Here is a 17,464-nt window from a genome sequence, read left to right as displayed (position 1 = left end):
TTTGCTACATGCTTATTTTTTAATTTCAAGACTAACTGGTCTGGCAATATTTCGTTAATTTGCCTAATTATTCGCTGTAATTCCTTGTCAAATTGTTATTTTCTTAAAATCAAACCATGCCAACAGTAAGTTGAAATATATTTTACTTACATTCCCAACAATAATTAGTCTTTGCAATGTCTCCACCCTGATAATTAGCCGACCCACAAAGCTTAGATTCATCTCATTCCTAAGAAAGGAAGTAACTCATTATGAATAAAGCTGAAACACGTGCCAGAATCAAGCCGAACAGAACCAAACAATGAAAAATAAGATATACCCTACTATTTTCATCCTTTTGCGTACACATGCAGAAAACGCATTTTATACAAAGATGGAAATTAGATTAAAGATTAGAATTAGATGGGAAAGAAAAGTTTCCTTCGCGCGGGAGAATGTTAACTACAGTAAAATTGTTCATGGGACAGCCTTTTTTACTTTGCTCTTTTAGTGTATTCACAAAAAAAACAGCAGAAAAAGATGATCCATTAGAGACAAGTCCGTTGAATAAGCATTTTCTTCAGACATTTATGTACACAAAAATACATGTGATATATAATTCTTCGTATAAGTTATTGCAATTATACATAACTCCAATTTGTTATCACTTTGATTTTTAAGCAAACACAATATTGGCGTTAAATTAAGTTTGACTGAAATGAATATATATTGTTAAGAAGAACTTACTAAGCTGCAAGCATATGCGAATGTTCGACTTTTAATTAGTTAAGACCACGATTGAGATGCTTATGCTTTTTTTTTAGAAATGTGGGCTACTCTAATTATATTTGCTTAGTTTTTTAGTAATGCAGCTTGAGTACTGATGCAAACCTCCATTTCTACATTTAATTTCTGGATTTTCTTCCGTTTTGAATACGAACTGCACATAAAAATAGGCAGTCCGTATACGAGTTTGGCGAAGCTAAGAGATCTAACTCTTATAGACTCAGAGATCGGAGAGTTAATGCAGACACGGTTAAGTTGACTTTGATGTTGGTGAAAATCAGAAATATATACTCCTTATGGTATGTTCACACATGCTTCCTTCTGATAATGATAAAGGCAATAATGAATCAATTTGGAACATAAGGGAATGTTGCTGCAGCGAGAGCATGAAGCAAAGATAATTATGCCATTGTGAAGGGTATTTTATTATGTCGCGAAGAGTGTAACACATTGATGGAGACTCCTCCGAGTATATATATTCTTGATCAGTAACACTAGCTGAGTCTATATAGCCATGTCCATCTGTCTGCCTTTTTCTATCCAAACTAGCATCTCATTTTAATAAGAGAAAATAATTTGGTTTCCTATTTGTTTAGAATATCATTATTACAAATTATAGTTTGAAATCCATTTTTCATTTAATAACTGCTGCAGATGTTAGATACTAGATATGACCTGTGTGTGGATATCATTTAACATCTAGGGAAAAATTAAATCTTTTTTCACCAGATGTGGCACTGTGTGATTATCCAAATTCTAGTGAAATTTCGTCAAACTTTTTTTCTTTGGATGTCTACCTAATCGAATAATGCATAAGAGTCATTAAGTCAAGTCGAAGAATTAAAAATATTTTAGAGGAAATACTTCATATTTCTTTTCATATTTCATATTTCTTTTCAAGAGAAACTGGTCTTGTGATATTTCGCTAATTTTCATTATTCTCTACTCTAATTCCTTGTGGTCAAACTGTAAAAAAAAATTTTCGTAAACCAAACCATGTCTAGAGTCGATTGAAATATATTTTACTTACATTCCCAACAATAATTAGTCTTTGCAAGGTCTTCACTCTGATAATTAGCAGACCTACAAATTTTGGATTAGCCATGGTAGGAAACTTTGCACCTCCTTCATTACCCGTCTGCTTGAAGTTAATTTCATTTCATTCCTAAGAAAGGAAGTTACTCATTTTGAGTAAAGTTGGAACACGTGCCGGAATAAAGCCGAGCAGAACAAAACAGTCGAAAATAAGATATACCCTACAATTTTCCTACTAAGAACAAATAAATGTAGACATTTTTTGGAGACATTGATGCTATAGTATTACATTACAATAAAGCTCAATCGTTAGTGGTCTGAGAGCAGCGGGGGTGGGCGCCATCGTATGTCGATCTTTGAAGGACATCGCCAACCTACCAACCAAATTTGGTGACTATTGCCTTAAAATTGTGGAAGATATCTGGCTTTATCGATTTGCAATTATCGATCTTATCGATTTCCTAGACCTCTAGTTTTTGTCTGACACGGCAGAGCAGTATATGTATGTTCAACTTTCTTTCTCTAAAGGTGTCGAAAATAGGTGCGTTCAGACAGACGGACAGACAGCATGACATACATTGCCCAAAACCAATTTTATCTGAGTATAAAAAAGCCTAACTCATATCAAGTGAAAAAAAAACAAAAAACCGATTTCGATCAAACTTTGTACATTACAATTTAACTATTTGAAGTTATCGAAATAAAAAGTTTCTATGAACTCTCATTTTTAAATTAAATTCGGATGGAGCCAAAGGTAATAATAAAAAGGATATGCCTGTCTCATCAGACCCCACCACATTCAAAGGTTGTCGGGGTCAATAACCTCAAAAGACGTTAACGCTGCCTCAACTAATTCTGACCAAAGCTTCAACAGATTTCTAAATACCACTGCTTACTTTTAACCCTTTGACTTATAAAGCAGTGAGAAATGTATTCTGAACTAGGTATTAATTATAATTTTAAAATAATTATGTTAAAAGATCGAAAATCGAACTGGTAAAGGAAAAATAAAAATTTCCACTTTGCAGTGATATCTCTAGATATGACTTAATATTTATAAAATACATTAGCGAAACTCATCAGCAAAATGCTTCAGCTCAACAATTGCTGAGTATTTAAAGTTCGTAATATCTGGCAAAGTTCTCCCTAATATAAGGAGTATATTTCTTTATATTATATTAATCTCCTTTTGCCCTTTGCTTGGGCCGACTGATATCCTTACTAAAGTTGACATTGATTGATTTCGAATTAAAACTTAAATAAGAACTTGATACTTCAAATTGGAAGAGTTCTTTATTATTAAAATCCAATTTAGAATGCGAGGCCACGCAATTAAAATTACAATTACAATTCTGCTTGGCCACTTTAAGGACGACTGGGTATATGCGAGGCAATCAATTTTATATTATGTAAATAATTTAATTATCAATTTGCTTAAATGAATGCCGAAGAGTGAAAGTAGTTTTCTAAGTATATTTCGGATATATAGAATATCGAATAGTGCATGATAATGCCAACGCACATAACAATGAGCTTAGGGCTGGCTTGTACACAAAGTATTTATTCATAATAATGAACTCTTCATAGCGATTAAGCGAGCATTAACATACATTTTAATAGTTTTTAATTGACTATATAATTTCCTTTAAGCAGTTTTTTTTTTCTATTTTGAACCCTTATTGTCAATTTATATAAATCATCAGGATCAAAAGCCGCGTTGATATATACATGTTCGACTTTCCGGCCGTCCGTCCGTCTGTATGAAAACGCGAATCTCAGAGTCTATAAGAGGCAGAAACTTGGGAAACTAAAATTGGGAATATAGGTTTTCATATGCCCCACATAAATCATGTTTATTTCATTTAATCGATAACTGCATCCTTTTCGAAATTATTTCGATTTCCGATAGCAATAAAAAGCTGGTGCCTAATCGAGTACAAGAACCGGTGTGCTTAATCGCTTCATTTTATCTAACAGCTGGGTTCAACGTGTCTCCTAATAAAGCTCTGGAGCATTGTTACTTATTTTAAAAGAGTTAATTGCATTTTTTTTATTAATACTAATTATGGGACTATTTTGAACAAGAAGGCACGTTACAGAGAGATGTAACCGACTGCAAATTCCCCTAATCCCACTATATATATATAGAAAAGCTATAAAAACTGGAAAAAAGAAGGTCATCAGTAATACAATTTGGAAAAGTTACGCGATTTTCCTTTTAACAGGGTCAATAAAAATTTGGCGTAGCGCTAAAGGAATATTCTCTTTCATTTTTTTTGCTTCAGGATCAGAGTATAAAAATCCATTCTTTGAGCGTGAGAGGGTGTAGTCAAATTGTTGCACTCAGTGCCGAGCTATGTAAAGTAAAGTAAAAAAAAAGTAATTACTGGCATACAAATGAGCTTGGATGCCCTCACTCACAGAGGGGGCTTAGCACCTGCTAAGCGAGCCACATAAATACATATGTGCATGTTTATACATGAGTAAGTAATTGTGCTAGGCTTTATATGCGTCTTAGGAACTCAGCATTTGAACTAATTGTTGGTGTACAGTACGCGTCCATCGTGCAACAGAACGGGGTGGACAATGCTGATGTCATGGATTGCGTGCACCTCAGCCGTCACCAATATTACGGAGTCAACAACCAAGGCGCCCGACCAACGCCCCAGAATACAGGGGTGCACTCGGAAAAAAAAATCACCTTGAATTTTAGACACTCGACATACTTTTGGCGCCAAGGGCTTCTCACCTTATTGTTCAGAAAGCACACTTCTAAAATTTGAGATTGCTGCTTTCTTTAAACCGGGATGGATTGTGTTCGCGATTAGAAAGTCTTCCCACTCAGCTACGCGGTCTCTGAAGAAGAGCAGTTAAATTCTGACATAGGGTTCCAAAGAGCTAATTTCAAAATTGTTTTCTGAATTTCAGGAAGCATACTTTTACTTTTTAAACATTTTTTAATGCAGAAAATATTTCCAAAAAATTTAAATAATAACATCATATATTTGGAATTGTCAATTTATGACCTAATTCGTTCTAATTTTTTGAAAATTCTTTACTTGTGTTTAGAAATTAGTTCTAAAATGAAAACAAAAACTTTTTAAGTTTTTGGTTTAATCTAAGTGGGGTTTTCAAAATTTCTCAGCGGTTTTTATTCTGAGTGCTGTTGTGCTCATGATACTGCATAGGAGTCTCGTTCTTGGCCAAAACGGACTTCGAAATGAACTGGTAACCCGCAATCAACGGGGTTTAATCGCGTTTTCGCCTACCACCCTAACTCACTCACTCCGTGAAGCCCAACTGACCGCAATATTTGGAATTGTTGCAAAAGCTTTCTTAGTATTCGGCATTGATTTTTTTCTTTCGAATTTTAGGGTTTCTGGGCGGTTTCTGTTTTGGCTCTTCTAGGGCTGTTTTGTACGCACTACGAAATTTGCATATTCTATGGCTTACAGGGTGCCTGCTTTGAACTTTTGCATAATTGGGGTGAAAGGTTATCAGTAACATGCCAGCGGGACTTGCAAATTGTATTTATTATTTGTTGACGGAATTGCATGACTTTTAACCCTTTTTATCTATAGAGCTATATATAATTTCCGCCCTTAAGTTTTAGTAAAAAGATTAGTGAGGTTGCGAAAGTAAGTGAAAAGGGGACGGTCATATCTCTAACCATATATGTATATAGTATGCTTTTTCCAAGTTTTTATTTCGCAGTGTGCAGTTAAAGGGCGCGACGAAACGAACTAATAACATTTTATTGTTGTATGCACAGTTAAGGTGAGAACTTACGAAAATTTTGAAATTATATTTTTTAATGTGCTGCAAGTTTTTTACGACTTGAATACAAAGGATCAAAAAAGTTCAAGACTTATGTATATAAAATTTGTTTTTGAACGTACGATGAAAATCCGAGGGAACTGCCAAAAAATTGAATTTTTTGGCTCTAGTCTAAAGCTTCCGACTAGTAGAGGCAAATAAGCAGGAAGAAATTTTTATTTACTGGGCCGGATATGCTTCCGTCTGGGAAAATACATTTCACTGAGTGACAATTTGCAAGTTTCACGAATTGTGTACAGCCAATTATTTCAGTGTAGCCCGTGTTGGTGTTTCCTAGTTGCTCAAAACAAATAAAGTCTGCTTAATCATGTAGATCTGACATAAAGACTTATGGCTAAGACCAACTACTTGGAGGCGATTTATATCACCAACACTCGCCTAACCGCTTATGACTATTATGTGCTATTGATTACACTACCACGCAGGTGTTATTAAATGTATTCCGTGAGCATTTTGAACATTTAGTTGAATATTGTCGACTATTTTGGTAAACATAAAGGTCAAATGCCAATGCTGCGAATACGTAATAAAACGATAAATCAGCAGAATCAGCTCAATGCACACTGGTTAGAATTGCCATGTTTTTGCCACAAAATCTATGAAAATTATCGTAGTTACAGTTAGTAACTAAAACTTGTTATTTTTGATATTAATATGCTGTCAGCAACATTTTATTTCTTGTTTTCTAACTTTCACTACATCAAGAAAAAAAACTCCATGATCATTACAAACTCGCAATACTCTTGGCAGAGTATTATTCAGAAAGTATATTTCTAAGATTTAGACATGTCTAATTTTCAGTGTTTTTTTCGTATGTGTAAATATTATATTTTCTATTGCTTATATTATCAATAAGCATTATTATTTTACGCAAATATAAATGTGAAAATACCAATATTTTAAATAGTTTATACATTTTTATCATTTAATTTGAAAAAAAAAAATACTTGAGATTTTACGACGTTTCTCCGAGGCACACAAGAGATAAACTCAAATTTAAAAATATAAAATTAAAATTAATAAATTTAATAAAATGATAGAAAACCATTTATGAGTTATGAAAGATATATGAACTAGTCGTCTAATGTTGACGATTCTTTTGTCCGAACAGAAGTCGCATAATATTACGCAATGAGTTTGGGTTATCCCTGTGTTGTACCTCCCACCCACAAGTGCAAAATACAGAGAGCTCATAGACATAGAGCTCATCAATAATTATGTGCCCAAAAAGCAAACCGATCACAAAACATTGCAGCCCTAATACAAATTCAGTCGTGCAGGTATCCAACTAAAAGTTAACTGCAGCATGTGCTCATGAGATTCAAAAACATTCCTTTCATACACACCCGAATAAACTAGATTTCGGGCTCAAGCTATCAAATTATTCAATTTGATTGGTTTTAAATCATTCAAACCATTCGTTTTTTGTTGACGCTCTTATAAGAAACAACTCATATGAGTTTATGCTGAGTCATTTCTGCTGACAGAGATGCAGAAAAGTTGGGAGCCAAAAAAATCATATAGATTAATTGATTTATGGTTCCTTAAAAATGGCAATAACTATCGGAATGATTTCTATTTCCTGTACCACACAGGTACAGGTCACAAAAAAATTGTTCTTAATTTTAGAAAATTGAAATTAATATGAAGAAAAAATCCTTCCTAAAATTAAGAAACAAATAATAATATTTACTGGTGCGACTTTTATTTTTTTATTTTATTTTAACTCGCGAGCCAAGGGTCGCTCTTCCGTTAAATCGTATTTTGTTTTTTTTTTCAAATTGAATTGTATGAATATATTAAATATTTAAAATTCTCGAATAAGATACATTTTGCAACTTTACTTACTAAAATCATCTTCAAGATTAAACATATTTTTTTCTAAGTCATCGAAAAATTTACCCTGAAATTATGGTTTATAATTGTACTTTCTAACTAAAAAGATGAATTAAGCTTGACGCCAGAAGTACAACTGGGTGGTCATAAGGGCACATATGTGGAAGTTCATAAGTATATAAAATAAGTTTTTCTTTTTCGTCACAACACTTTTTCCTTGACCTCAAGGGACGCTGGCTAGCGTGTCGTATGCGCAACGTTGTGAAAGGTGTTAAAAATGAACTTGAAACCTTCGGTAGAATGCGTACACACGAGTAATATATGCATACTTATTTATAAAATAAACATATAATTTGTACTCACAATCACACGTTCAACAAGCAAGAAAGTTGCAGTCAACGTTTATTTCTGATACGAGTGTAATTAAAGTAAGGAAAAGACCATGCTTTTGGACGTATGGAACATCAAAGTTGTTAAAGGAGATTATTAGTATTCCTTCTTATCGTTTTACTTTCCTTATTAATAATTTCAAAGAATTTTGGGTCTGATTGGCTATTGTCTCGTTGACCTTTATCCTTGCAATAAATGGTGGCCAATATTACATTTGAATGCTTCCTGACTTATTATATCTCTTAATTTTTTCATCCTTAAAAATTTAAGTTTTTACTTAAGATCACTTCCAAAGTAAATGACCGCTATTAGTTTATAATGACATTAGTACAACAATAAATAAAAAAATAAAAAACTTTTATTATATCTCTTAATTTGTAACTAAAAAAGGTTAATTTCAAATTTTTCTAAACGTGTATTAAACGTTATTATTATAATTATTATTGGGATTGCGCCCCCTTCTGAGCCTATAGTTCTTCCATCAACCCCAGCTCCTTCACGAATGCAAGAATCTTTCTGGGGTTGATGGTTCCCGTGTCTTCTGAGCTCAGAGCACGCAAGATACTAATACTAAAATACTCACTTCTTAGTCTGCAATGTCCTGTCAATAGACCGATGAGTATCTTAAGTCAATTCATTCCCATGGTTATTACCAGCTTAAGTGGTTATTACCTGATTATAGCCATCTAAAAGACATTTGGCTTAACGGAGGTCTGGTACCTCTGCCCTTCTCTGTTGTCGCCTCTGTAGGTAAATAAAAATATAATAAACATTTTGGTATAGATCGAGTTCTTATCAATTGCTGGGGGTGACACTTTGACTAAGTTTAAAATCATATCCATACCTACGCATTTGAATACAATTTTTGGTAGCAAGAACTACTTCGAGGCGAATAAATATATATAGAGAGTTCGACAATTATTTTTCATAGCTTATCTGGCAATTGATCTAAAATATGTATGATTGTACTTATTTGGTGTGCATGCAGGAACGCACAACCGACTTGCATGTTGAAAATGGCAATGAAGGAGAATGTGTCCAGGTGCAATTAGACCAGGCGATAATATGAAACTAAAGTAACTAAATTGACTTTCACTGAGGAGTTAATGGGCTGCTTTCGGGCTTTTCAGCATTTACAGCGGCATGATGACCTCCAAGCATGCTCATCGCCAGTTTCCCAGATTTCGTGAGCAAATTATATATTCGCTTATTTGGGCAGTTGGCATTTGCTGGCGACTTTCGCACTAATTAATCATCAGTTAAGAATAATATACCAGGCAGATTGTGAGTAAAGAAATTGTATCCTTTTATTTTGGGGTAGAGCTCTATGTGTAGCTGCAGCACCTTAATTTTGTGAATTTTAGTTTGGCACTTGCCAAAGTTCGTGATATTTCTATATAATTTTCCGCGGATTTGGGCCAGAACATTTATCAATAATGTCAAGAAAAAAAACTAAAAAATAACTATGTCTGTAGAAATATACTTGTACAGTCAAATAAAATATATATACTTATACTTACTTACAAAAATATTTCGTAGGTACTTAATTAGGTATGCCATGCAAGAATTTATACATTTCGCAATTCGTCTGGTCGAGGATTTACGTAGTACCGCACATTGGCACAAAAGTGCGCAATTTACAATATGTATTATTAATATTGGGCTATTATAATAATAATACAATATGAAAATATACTAATATTATTTAAAAAAAAAACAGCTATTAATGCGATCGTGGTTAATTGTTATTTTAAAATCAAACATTAGTTTAAGATATTTGCGGTAACCTTAGTTTATCTCTAAACCATATTAATGAAGATCATGTGTTTACATGATAAAGGCTTATAAAAATATACATATGTTATTTTTTTAGTATAAATTAATACGCTAATGTACTAAGATTCGTTAATTATGTTTAATGTGCGTGTTAAATTAATTTTTTCTGCGTGGCCTAAGAGAACCAAAATAGATTTAAATGGTACACGTTTAGTAAAGGGCAAATGGATTTGCTGTCAGACCGGTCAAAACAATCGTTTTTATTCATGTTTACGCCCTGATAAAGTCAAAGCTTATTGCTGAAAAATAATACAGGCTCCGGTTTGTCAAAAGTGAATATTGCAAATATCAAACAAAATAACACTAGACTAGACTGAAGTACATACCCATGTGAGTGTTCTACAAGCGGGTTTTTATTTTTCTATTTCCTTTCTATCTTGCTCGTGCCTGAAATTCAATGGATCGATAGGGAAATGCTGATTTGTAAAATTGCCAATTTCTTTTTTACGTTGTGGGCGTGGCGTGCAACCTTTTTTGAGAGTTTGGCTACAAAAGCAACAAGCGCCCACTCAACATTAATGGTAGTGCAAGTAAAACGTAATTAGAAACCCTGCACAATCCGTCCACAAGTCAAGTAACCCAAAAAAAAATAATAATAATGGGCAAAATGAGAATTTGCTGTTGCTGTTTTAGCAAAAGTAGTTGTTATTGTTGTTATTGTTGTTGTTGTTGTTGAAGTTGTAAGTGTAGTTCTTGTGCGTGCTAATACTACACGTTAGTGTTACACATGTATGTTTGTGGCTTGTGCACGTTTTAGTTGGAGGCTCCGAAACTAGGCTATGCAATGACTCTAATGACTTCGCCGTTATTATAATACACACATAGAGTTAGGCCAGGACGAGGACGAGACGAGGCCGCCCTTACTTTAACGCAACAACAATAAAAATTGCACGAAGGTAAAACTACAAAAAATAAAAAAAACTACAAAAAAAAAAAACATCTTCGTTAACGAAACTTACACGAAGTCGCTAAAAGTGCGTATATTTAGGTACAATAATGCATACCCTGAAAATCCAACTTTGGGATGCAAGCAAATTTCAAAACATTTTTCATTGCTATTTGTATTAATTATAATATTACAACAAGTATTTTTAAAATCCGTTAAAAGTGTTCACAAAAAAAGTTATATGCAATTTTTCAATAAATGATACACAGATATTATTTATTTATTTAATTTCTGTTATTACTGAAAAATTAATAAAAAAAATTATTAAAAATCACATAAAATATAATAAGAAATAAAATAAGAATAAAACTATATATAAAATTTTACACAGACTTAATCTAGTTATTTTATTTTTCAGTTTGAGTCCGTACAATAATATAATATAAATAATAAAATAAAATAAATAATAAAACTAAAAAAATATAAAATAGGAATAAAATAATACATTTTCATTTTAAAACTAAATTTAAAAAATAAAGTATTTAATAAAATATCTCAATACATATTTGATTGAAAATTGTAAAAAGTAGTTTTTGACTTTTAAAATCCTAAAATTTATGCTATAAATTAAACATGATCTCATTATATTATTATTTATTTTTAATCTCTCAAGCTCTTAGAAGATCTGACAAGTTTTTATGAAAATTAGGAGGAAGGACCCTGAAACCCATATCATGAATCACACTCATTCGATTTTTTTTGTGTTGAAATCTATTCTCTATCAAGTTCGAGGAGAGTATGCAAAGTTCGTTATCAAGACTACTACGTAATTTTGGTGTTGCTTGACATTGGATAAGGCTCAGAGGGTAGGGTAGGCCTGTTGTAGACTGGCGTGAGCGAGCCGTAAGTAACCCTCAGCAGGGCTGTTGGTGTACAAAACTTAAGCTACGTGTGCGCTAGGAAATTCATCACTTGAATTTCGAACGCGCTGGCGACTGGTTCGTTTTTTCGCTGTTGACTTGGGCCTAGATAGTATCAAGGATTAAATTGTGAAATACAAGGTGTAAAGTTCGAAATCAGTTGATTTGCAGAATCTGCGTCAATTTGATTAAGTGACTGCCTAATTGCATGAAAATTGATATTAAACTGCCTGTTAAAGCCTAGTTTGTGAGAATTTACTGTTTACATAACAGTTCATTTTTGGCGCCTTTACTTCGCCCACACAAGCTTTATAATAGTGCACCAATATGCAGCCCTTAAAGCGCTTCACACAATGTGGCAGCCTGACAATGCTCTTCGGCGTCTTCATCATACTCTTTGGGGTGAGCTCCACAGCATTGACTACATTCGGAAAGACCAATAATCAGCCGCCTCCCACTCAGGGACCTATTAGTAAGTTGCATTCCACAGAGAATTAAATACAATGTTTATATGGCTTCAAATTTGTCTGTAAATTAGGAAAAAGTTCTTAATATTAACTTGAAAACTGATTTACATAATATTAAATTAATAAAATTTGCCTAACACACATTTGCAATCGAAGGCAATTATTGAAAAAGGTATGCATTGAAAATACTAAGTCTTTTTTGATTGGGCTCCTTCTTGGTTTCCCCAGATCATCTAGAAAAAAAGTTATAATTTAGCTTTTATTTTGTTTAATTTGTTTTATTTTATGCGGCGACTGATGTTAGACGGCGTTAAATAAATAATAACCATATACCGAAAAAATTATAGTATTAAATATAAGATTTGAATGCTGCGACTTTAAGTAATTCCAGTTTTCGTAACTTTTGAAAGATTGCCTGAATCACTAAAATCCCATAACTCACTTAAATTTTTACTGGCTTAACCAAATGGAAATGAAAAGGATATCGGTTTTTTAATATCAGGTATTACAAATATACTGAATAAATCCATATGTAAACTATGTATACTACTATTCATATGTAGTATAGCGCTAGCATCTTGATATTATCTATATCTTCGTGATTAAAAATAGACTATTTAACTTACTAACAAATTAACAATTGATTTCTCTGGTTATTAATTTTAATTTACTAATTAACAAATTAATAATTGATTACAAATTTACATTTAAATTTATACCTGTTTTTTTTTCTTAATAATATTACAAAAATATAATAGTGAGATTGAGGATTTTACTCTTGTTCAGATTCAAATTCAAATTCACAGCGATTACATTGTTCTCATAATTATATATTCTCACATTGCATATCTTAAGCAATTTTTTATTTTTTCATATAAGTAAGCGTTGCTTAGAATTTTTACTATATTATTGATATTATTAGAATTGGAATTATTAAGGATTGAATGGATGAGCTATTTGAGAAGTGTTTAGAGCGTAAAGTTATTTTGCCCAAAGGTATGGGCTGTATGTTTCTTTTATTACTTCTATGAAATCATTGAGATAGCTATCTGGAATTTTTTGATCTTATTTCATAGAATGAGTTTTTTTTTGTTTGCTCTAGAACTTTTGGAAAAAAAATTCAGCTTTAATCCGCTAATCCCAAAGATCCCAAAGCAGAGAAGCTAATGATTTGTTTCATCAAAGAAAACATATTTTATCTAGATTAATTAAGTAAGCAGTAACATTTGAAATAAAGTATTTTATTGCAAATTAGTAAGAAAATGGCTCCAGTGATTTTAAAAGCTTTATGGAACAGGTTAAACAAGTTTTTGTAAGGGAATGCAATAATTATAGTGTGGACATTTTACGTTAGACAAATGTTTTTTTATTAGGTGCAATGTAATATACTTATATTAAAAGAATAATTTTCAGCAAATGAATATTTTGTTAAAGCTTCTTTAATTGTAATATAAACTAAAATTATAGTTGTATAGTTACGCGTATTCTAAACGCATGAAATGTTTACCCAATGATTGTGGTCCGGTCGAGAACACCCGAATGGAAGGTATTTAAAATAGTTTGCTACTATTACTAATGGTATATTTTTAAGTCTTATGCAAAACATATTTACAGCTAGAGTCACAAAAAATTTGAAAGCAATGTGATTGGTCAAAACAGAGCGTTGCTATTTATTGGGATATTATATTGCATTAGCACTCTCAGCTCAATCAAAAGTTGAAAATGTAATAACAGATGTAGTAAAATAATCAAATTTAATATATTTGGGCAAATATTAAGTTCTGCTCATTCGGATCTTATCCCAAGAAAAATTAAGTACTAAGTACTACTAAGCATCTACTTATATGTATATATGTAAATGACCGAGTCGCCTAATGACATGCCATGACTGTCAATCACACTACCTGCCTACACAAATAACTAAACCGTTTGTCTAGTCTTTTGCTCCAGCATAAATCAAAAATTGATCAAACAAGTCAAACAAATCAAATGCAATGACAACAACGCTAATGGCAAGTCAGAACGGTGAACTCAAATTATGGGCATATCACGAGCATTGTCATTCAACTCGAAATGTGTGGGCGGTACTATATACATATAATGATGAGGTTGCCGACTAACCAGAATTATACAGGTGTATCTATACTAATTGCTAAGACGCTGTCAGACAATTATACACTCAAAAAAAGCGCCTCAAATTTAAAAAATCGCCTTGTTTTTAGAACTAAAATTTAAATATAAGAAAAATGATTTCTATAACTTAAAAATGCTTGAAATAAATCGACATTCTTAAAAACATTTATTTTCTTTGACATTAATTTCTAAAATATAGAAATGCAAGCCCTGATGCTTTGAAAAAATCCATTCTAAAATTCAGAAACAAGTAATGAATTTTACCGGTTCGGCTTTTACAATAGAGTTTAGCGTAAAATCTTAAGTTATTTCAAACTATCTAAAACGTTTGTATATGTGAAATCTAAAAATACTAATGCTTATTAATGACACAAGCAACAAAAATCAAATGTTTAGAGTTCTTTTGGGAAAAACACCGTAGAAATCAGATTTAAGAATATCCATCCTGAAATTAAAAACAGATAAACCTTGATAATTAGATATTTACTTTCTGAATAATAAGGAGAGCTACCCTTGGCATTAGATTGTTTTTTTTTCTGAGTGTATGAAATATTTTCGAATTTGTTGAATCAATTATTTGGTGTGTCTTTTATTTACAGTTAAGGGTCGCGAGTGTAGCACAAACGACGACTGCTCGACGGCAGAGCGTACCAGCTGTGTCAAGGATACCAATGACTACAAGATGCGTTGCCTATGCGGAAATGATTCGCCGCCCTCAAATGGACTCTGCCCCGATGTGCTAAAAGGTAAAAGCCAAGCCCATCAACTAACTGAATTGGGGCACCCAGAAATAGAATGCTTTAGTTGGCGCGAACCTAATTGGTAGACTTGCATATCACATTTATAATTCAAGAGGCCACCTTCTTTGTTTGCCTGTAGCTCAAGTGCCAGCTGCAGCAAGTGCAAGCTGTAAATGATAACTAAACAAAGCTTTATTATATAGACTGCAGCTCACTTGAATAGTACCCACTTATGCGAATCTTTTCCAAGCACGTTTTCACTTAAATGCGCGCAGCGACGTTTTCTTTATTTTTTCCCTATATGTAGTTTAATTTCAATTTATTATAACAACAGATTATCGGAATAAATACTATGTGTAGTATAAGTAATTTGCAGAAGAACTAATTATGAGAGGCTTACTAGCTGGACTATCAAAACATTGTCAACAATTTCATAATTGTCAGCAATATTAATGACGCATTTTGAGAAGTGTTTAAATTTACTACTCCATTGCAACTAGAGCAAAAAGAATATACTCTTTCTCCAATGAAAATTTGTTTGACTTCCTAGAGTTGATTGCTCTTGCAAATGACTGAGCAGAGCAGAATATCCACTGGCTCTGCGATTGGCTATTCAAAAGTCCGTAGCAGTAGTAATAGTAAGCCGAAAAGCTACATAGAAGCGCAACATTTTCAATCACTGAACTTGAGTGTCAATCCGAGGATACGCTCATTTAGGTTTCCACATAGCCCTCTTATTTTTGAAAGCCTTTTTCTCGACTCTGAAAGAAATGGCATTCTTATGTCCATAATGAACAAATCTTGACAGCTTACATTGCCGACTTGGCGATTTCATGGATGCGATTTATATTCAGGAACCATCTAGTTCGCAATTCTTAATTGCGCTTCCTTTAATACACATTTTTTGACAAGGTATGTTTTACAGATGTATTAAAACGCTTAAGGACAGCAAAAGATGAAAGTGTTTCTCAAAACAAGAGTTTTATTTTGAATCTGTCTAATATAATAATGTATTGCATAAAATGCAATTTGCCTGTAGCAAATGTCTTCATTATTTTGGAGGTATATGCATGTTCACAAGCATTATTTAAAATCAGCGAAACTCGCATTGCCTTAAAAAAAAACTCTTAAATGCTGGAAAACTGCTGCACTAAATTTTTTTATTAATGGGAGCGAAGAGCTGGGAAAAAGTTTCTTGTGGGTTCCATATTATCGATCAAGTACATATTTCGACCTCCGATATTGCTTTGTAATAAAAAGGCTGTTAAGGCAGCTGGCAAATGGCATCTAGCAAGCAATAGTTGTCCACAGGAGGATTGAGAAATCGATAATAAGTCGTTACACCTTGATGAGCAAACCAATAAACCATTTGTGAATGTAACTCGCCCATAAAAATCAGAGAGCTCAATTTGATACGCTGGTTTTCGAACTGGAAACACAAATTTTCAAACAGCTAATAAATTGTTATATTCCTCTTCCTCTCACAATTTTTGAGCGAGAGTTTCTAGTTCTCACAGACAACTTACTGGCTCGTCCCAACCATAACTGCAACGTTCTTACTTGTAATTAATTTTTTTTTTATATTTTCCATCAATGTTTTTCTCATGTAACATAAAAAGTTTTCAGGATGTATAATTATTTCAAATTTATAATATACAAGTTATATTAAAACGAACATAGTTAATAGATTTGATTGTTTTAAGCATAGTACACACAATTTTATAATTTCCAAAGATGCTGGAAAAATCACAAAATTCAGCATATATGGTTTTAATATTTTAATTAATGTTGCAGGACTGCGGCATAGGTGCAACAGCAATCATGAGTGTGAGGATGGAATGGTGTGTCAATTTGAGAACAACAATCGAACCATTGGCGTATCCAAGTTCATAACGAGTAAAACCAAACTGTGTCTGTGTGACAACGATAATGGCTATGTCGAGGATATATTGCATGATATTTGCAGTGGTGGTGAGTTCAGTCATATTCGCCGAATCATTATTGATAAATAATTATAATGTAATTAATCGACATTTTAGCAAATCATCGATTTCTGGTAAACATTTTGGTATCACTTTGTTCACTGATGGCGCCGTTCTTCTTCTCTGCTCACATGAGCATGAGAAAGCATTTTTAGAAGGATTATTGAACCAAGGCAAACGAATCCCAATTCAATTATTACGTCTATGTCGTCATCTCCAAGTGATCTATCGAATGTGCCTCAATAAATAAAAACAACTAAACCATTGTTCGAAATAAATGCTCCAATAATGCTCTCAAAATTCAGTAAGCTATTCAATTGGCTATTCAAATCGTAAAATGCCCGTTTCGGTAGTCATTAGCCTAAATGTCGTTATATTGAATAAGTTTCATAAGTACCACCGTCAATTTTATTCGCTTCTCACACAGGTCGCGTTACACATATATACTTATTATCTAATAAACGTTTTATATAAATCCAATTCACGAACACTAGTCGGTACCTTATATATATATACATATATATGCTACACATATATATAGTCAATAGCTGTTGCGTAATATGCAATTTAATTCAATTCAATATATAGAAAATGTTCGCACATTTGTATCAAAAATTGTTTACATTTAAATCTATTG

General features: G+C 32.7%; 1 protein-coding gene across 2 annotated transcripts; it reads left to right on the top strand.

Annotated features, from left to right (window-relative positions):
• The first annotated feature begins 9,980 nt into the window (after positions 1 to 9,980).
• On the top strand, positions 9,981 to 17,362 carry LOC6563680. 2 transcript variants are annotated; one of them, XM_032737211.2, is made up of 4 exons: positions 9,981 to 10,029; positions 14,705 to 14,851; positions 16,640 to 16,816; positions 16,885 to 17,362. In XM_032737211.2, the coding sequence occupies exons 2-4, from the start codon at positions 14,788 to 14,790 to the stop codon at positions 16,980 to 16,982; spliced, it is 339 nt and encodes a 112-aa protein (XP_032593102.1). In that variant the 5' UTR covers positions 9,981 to 10,029; positions 14,705 to 14,787; the 3' UTR covers positions 16,983 to 17,362. The 2 variants fall into 2 exon arrangements, with proteins under 2 accessions (XP_032593102.1, XP_043071711.1); XM_043215776.1 differs by lacking the exon at positions 9,981 to 10,029 and adding an exon at positions 11,624 to 11,977 and having other exon boundaries at positions 16,885 to 17,361.
• The last annotated feature ends 102 nt before the right edge of the window (positions 17,363 to 17,464 follow it).

Source organism: Drosophila grimshawi, unplaced genomic scaffold, assembly GCF_018153295.1.
Source record: "Drosophila grimshawi isolate 15287-2541.00 unplaced genomic scaffold, ASM1815329v1 contig_59, whole genome shotgun sequence".
NCBI classification, from domain to species: domain Eukaryota; kingdom Metazoa; phylum Arthropoda; class Insecta; order Diptera; family Drosophilidae; genus Drosophila; species Drosophila grimshawi.
The sequence above is the reverse complement of the archived record's forward strand: the minus strand, read 5'-3'. Positions and strand labels throughout refer to the sequence as shown.

Coding starts and splice junctions, on each gene's coding strand:
- LOC6563680 (XM_043215776.1), top strand. CDS start 11,833: ATGCAGCCCTTAAAGCGCTTCACACAATGTGGCAGCCTGACAATGCTC. Junction 11,978..14,704: donor TCCCACTCAGGGACCTATTA/GTAAGTTGCATT, acceptor TTTTATTTACAG/TTAAGGGTCGCGAGTGTAGC. Junction 14,852..16,639: donor CTGCCCCGATGTGCTAAAAG/GTAAAAGCCAAG, acceptor TTAATGTTGCAG/GACTGCGGCATAGGTGCAAC.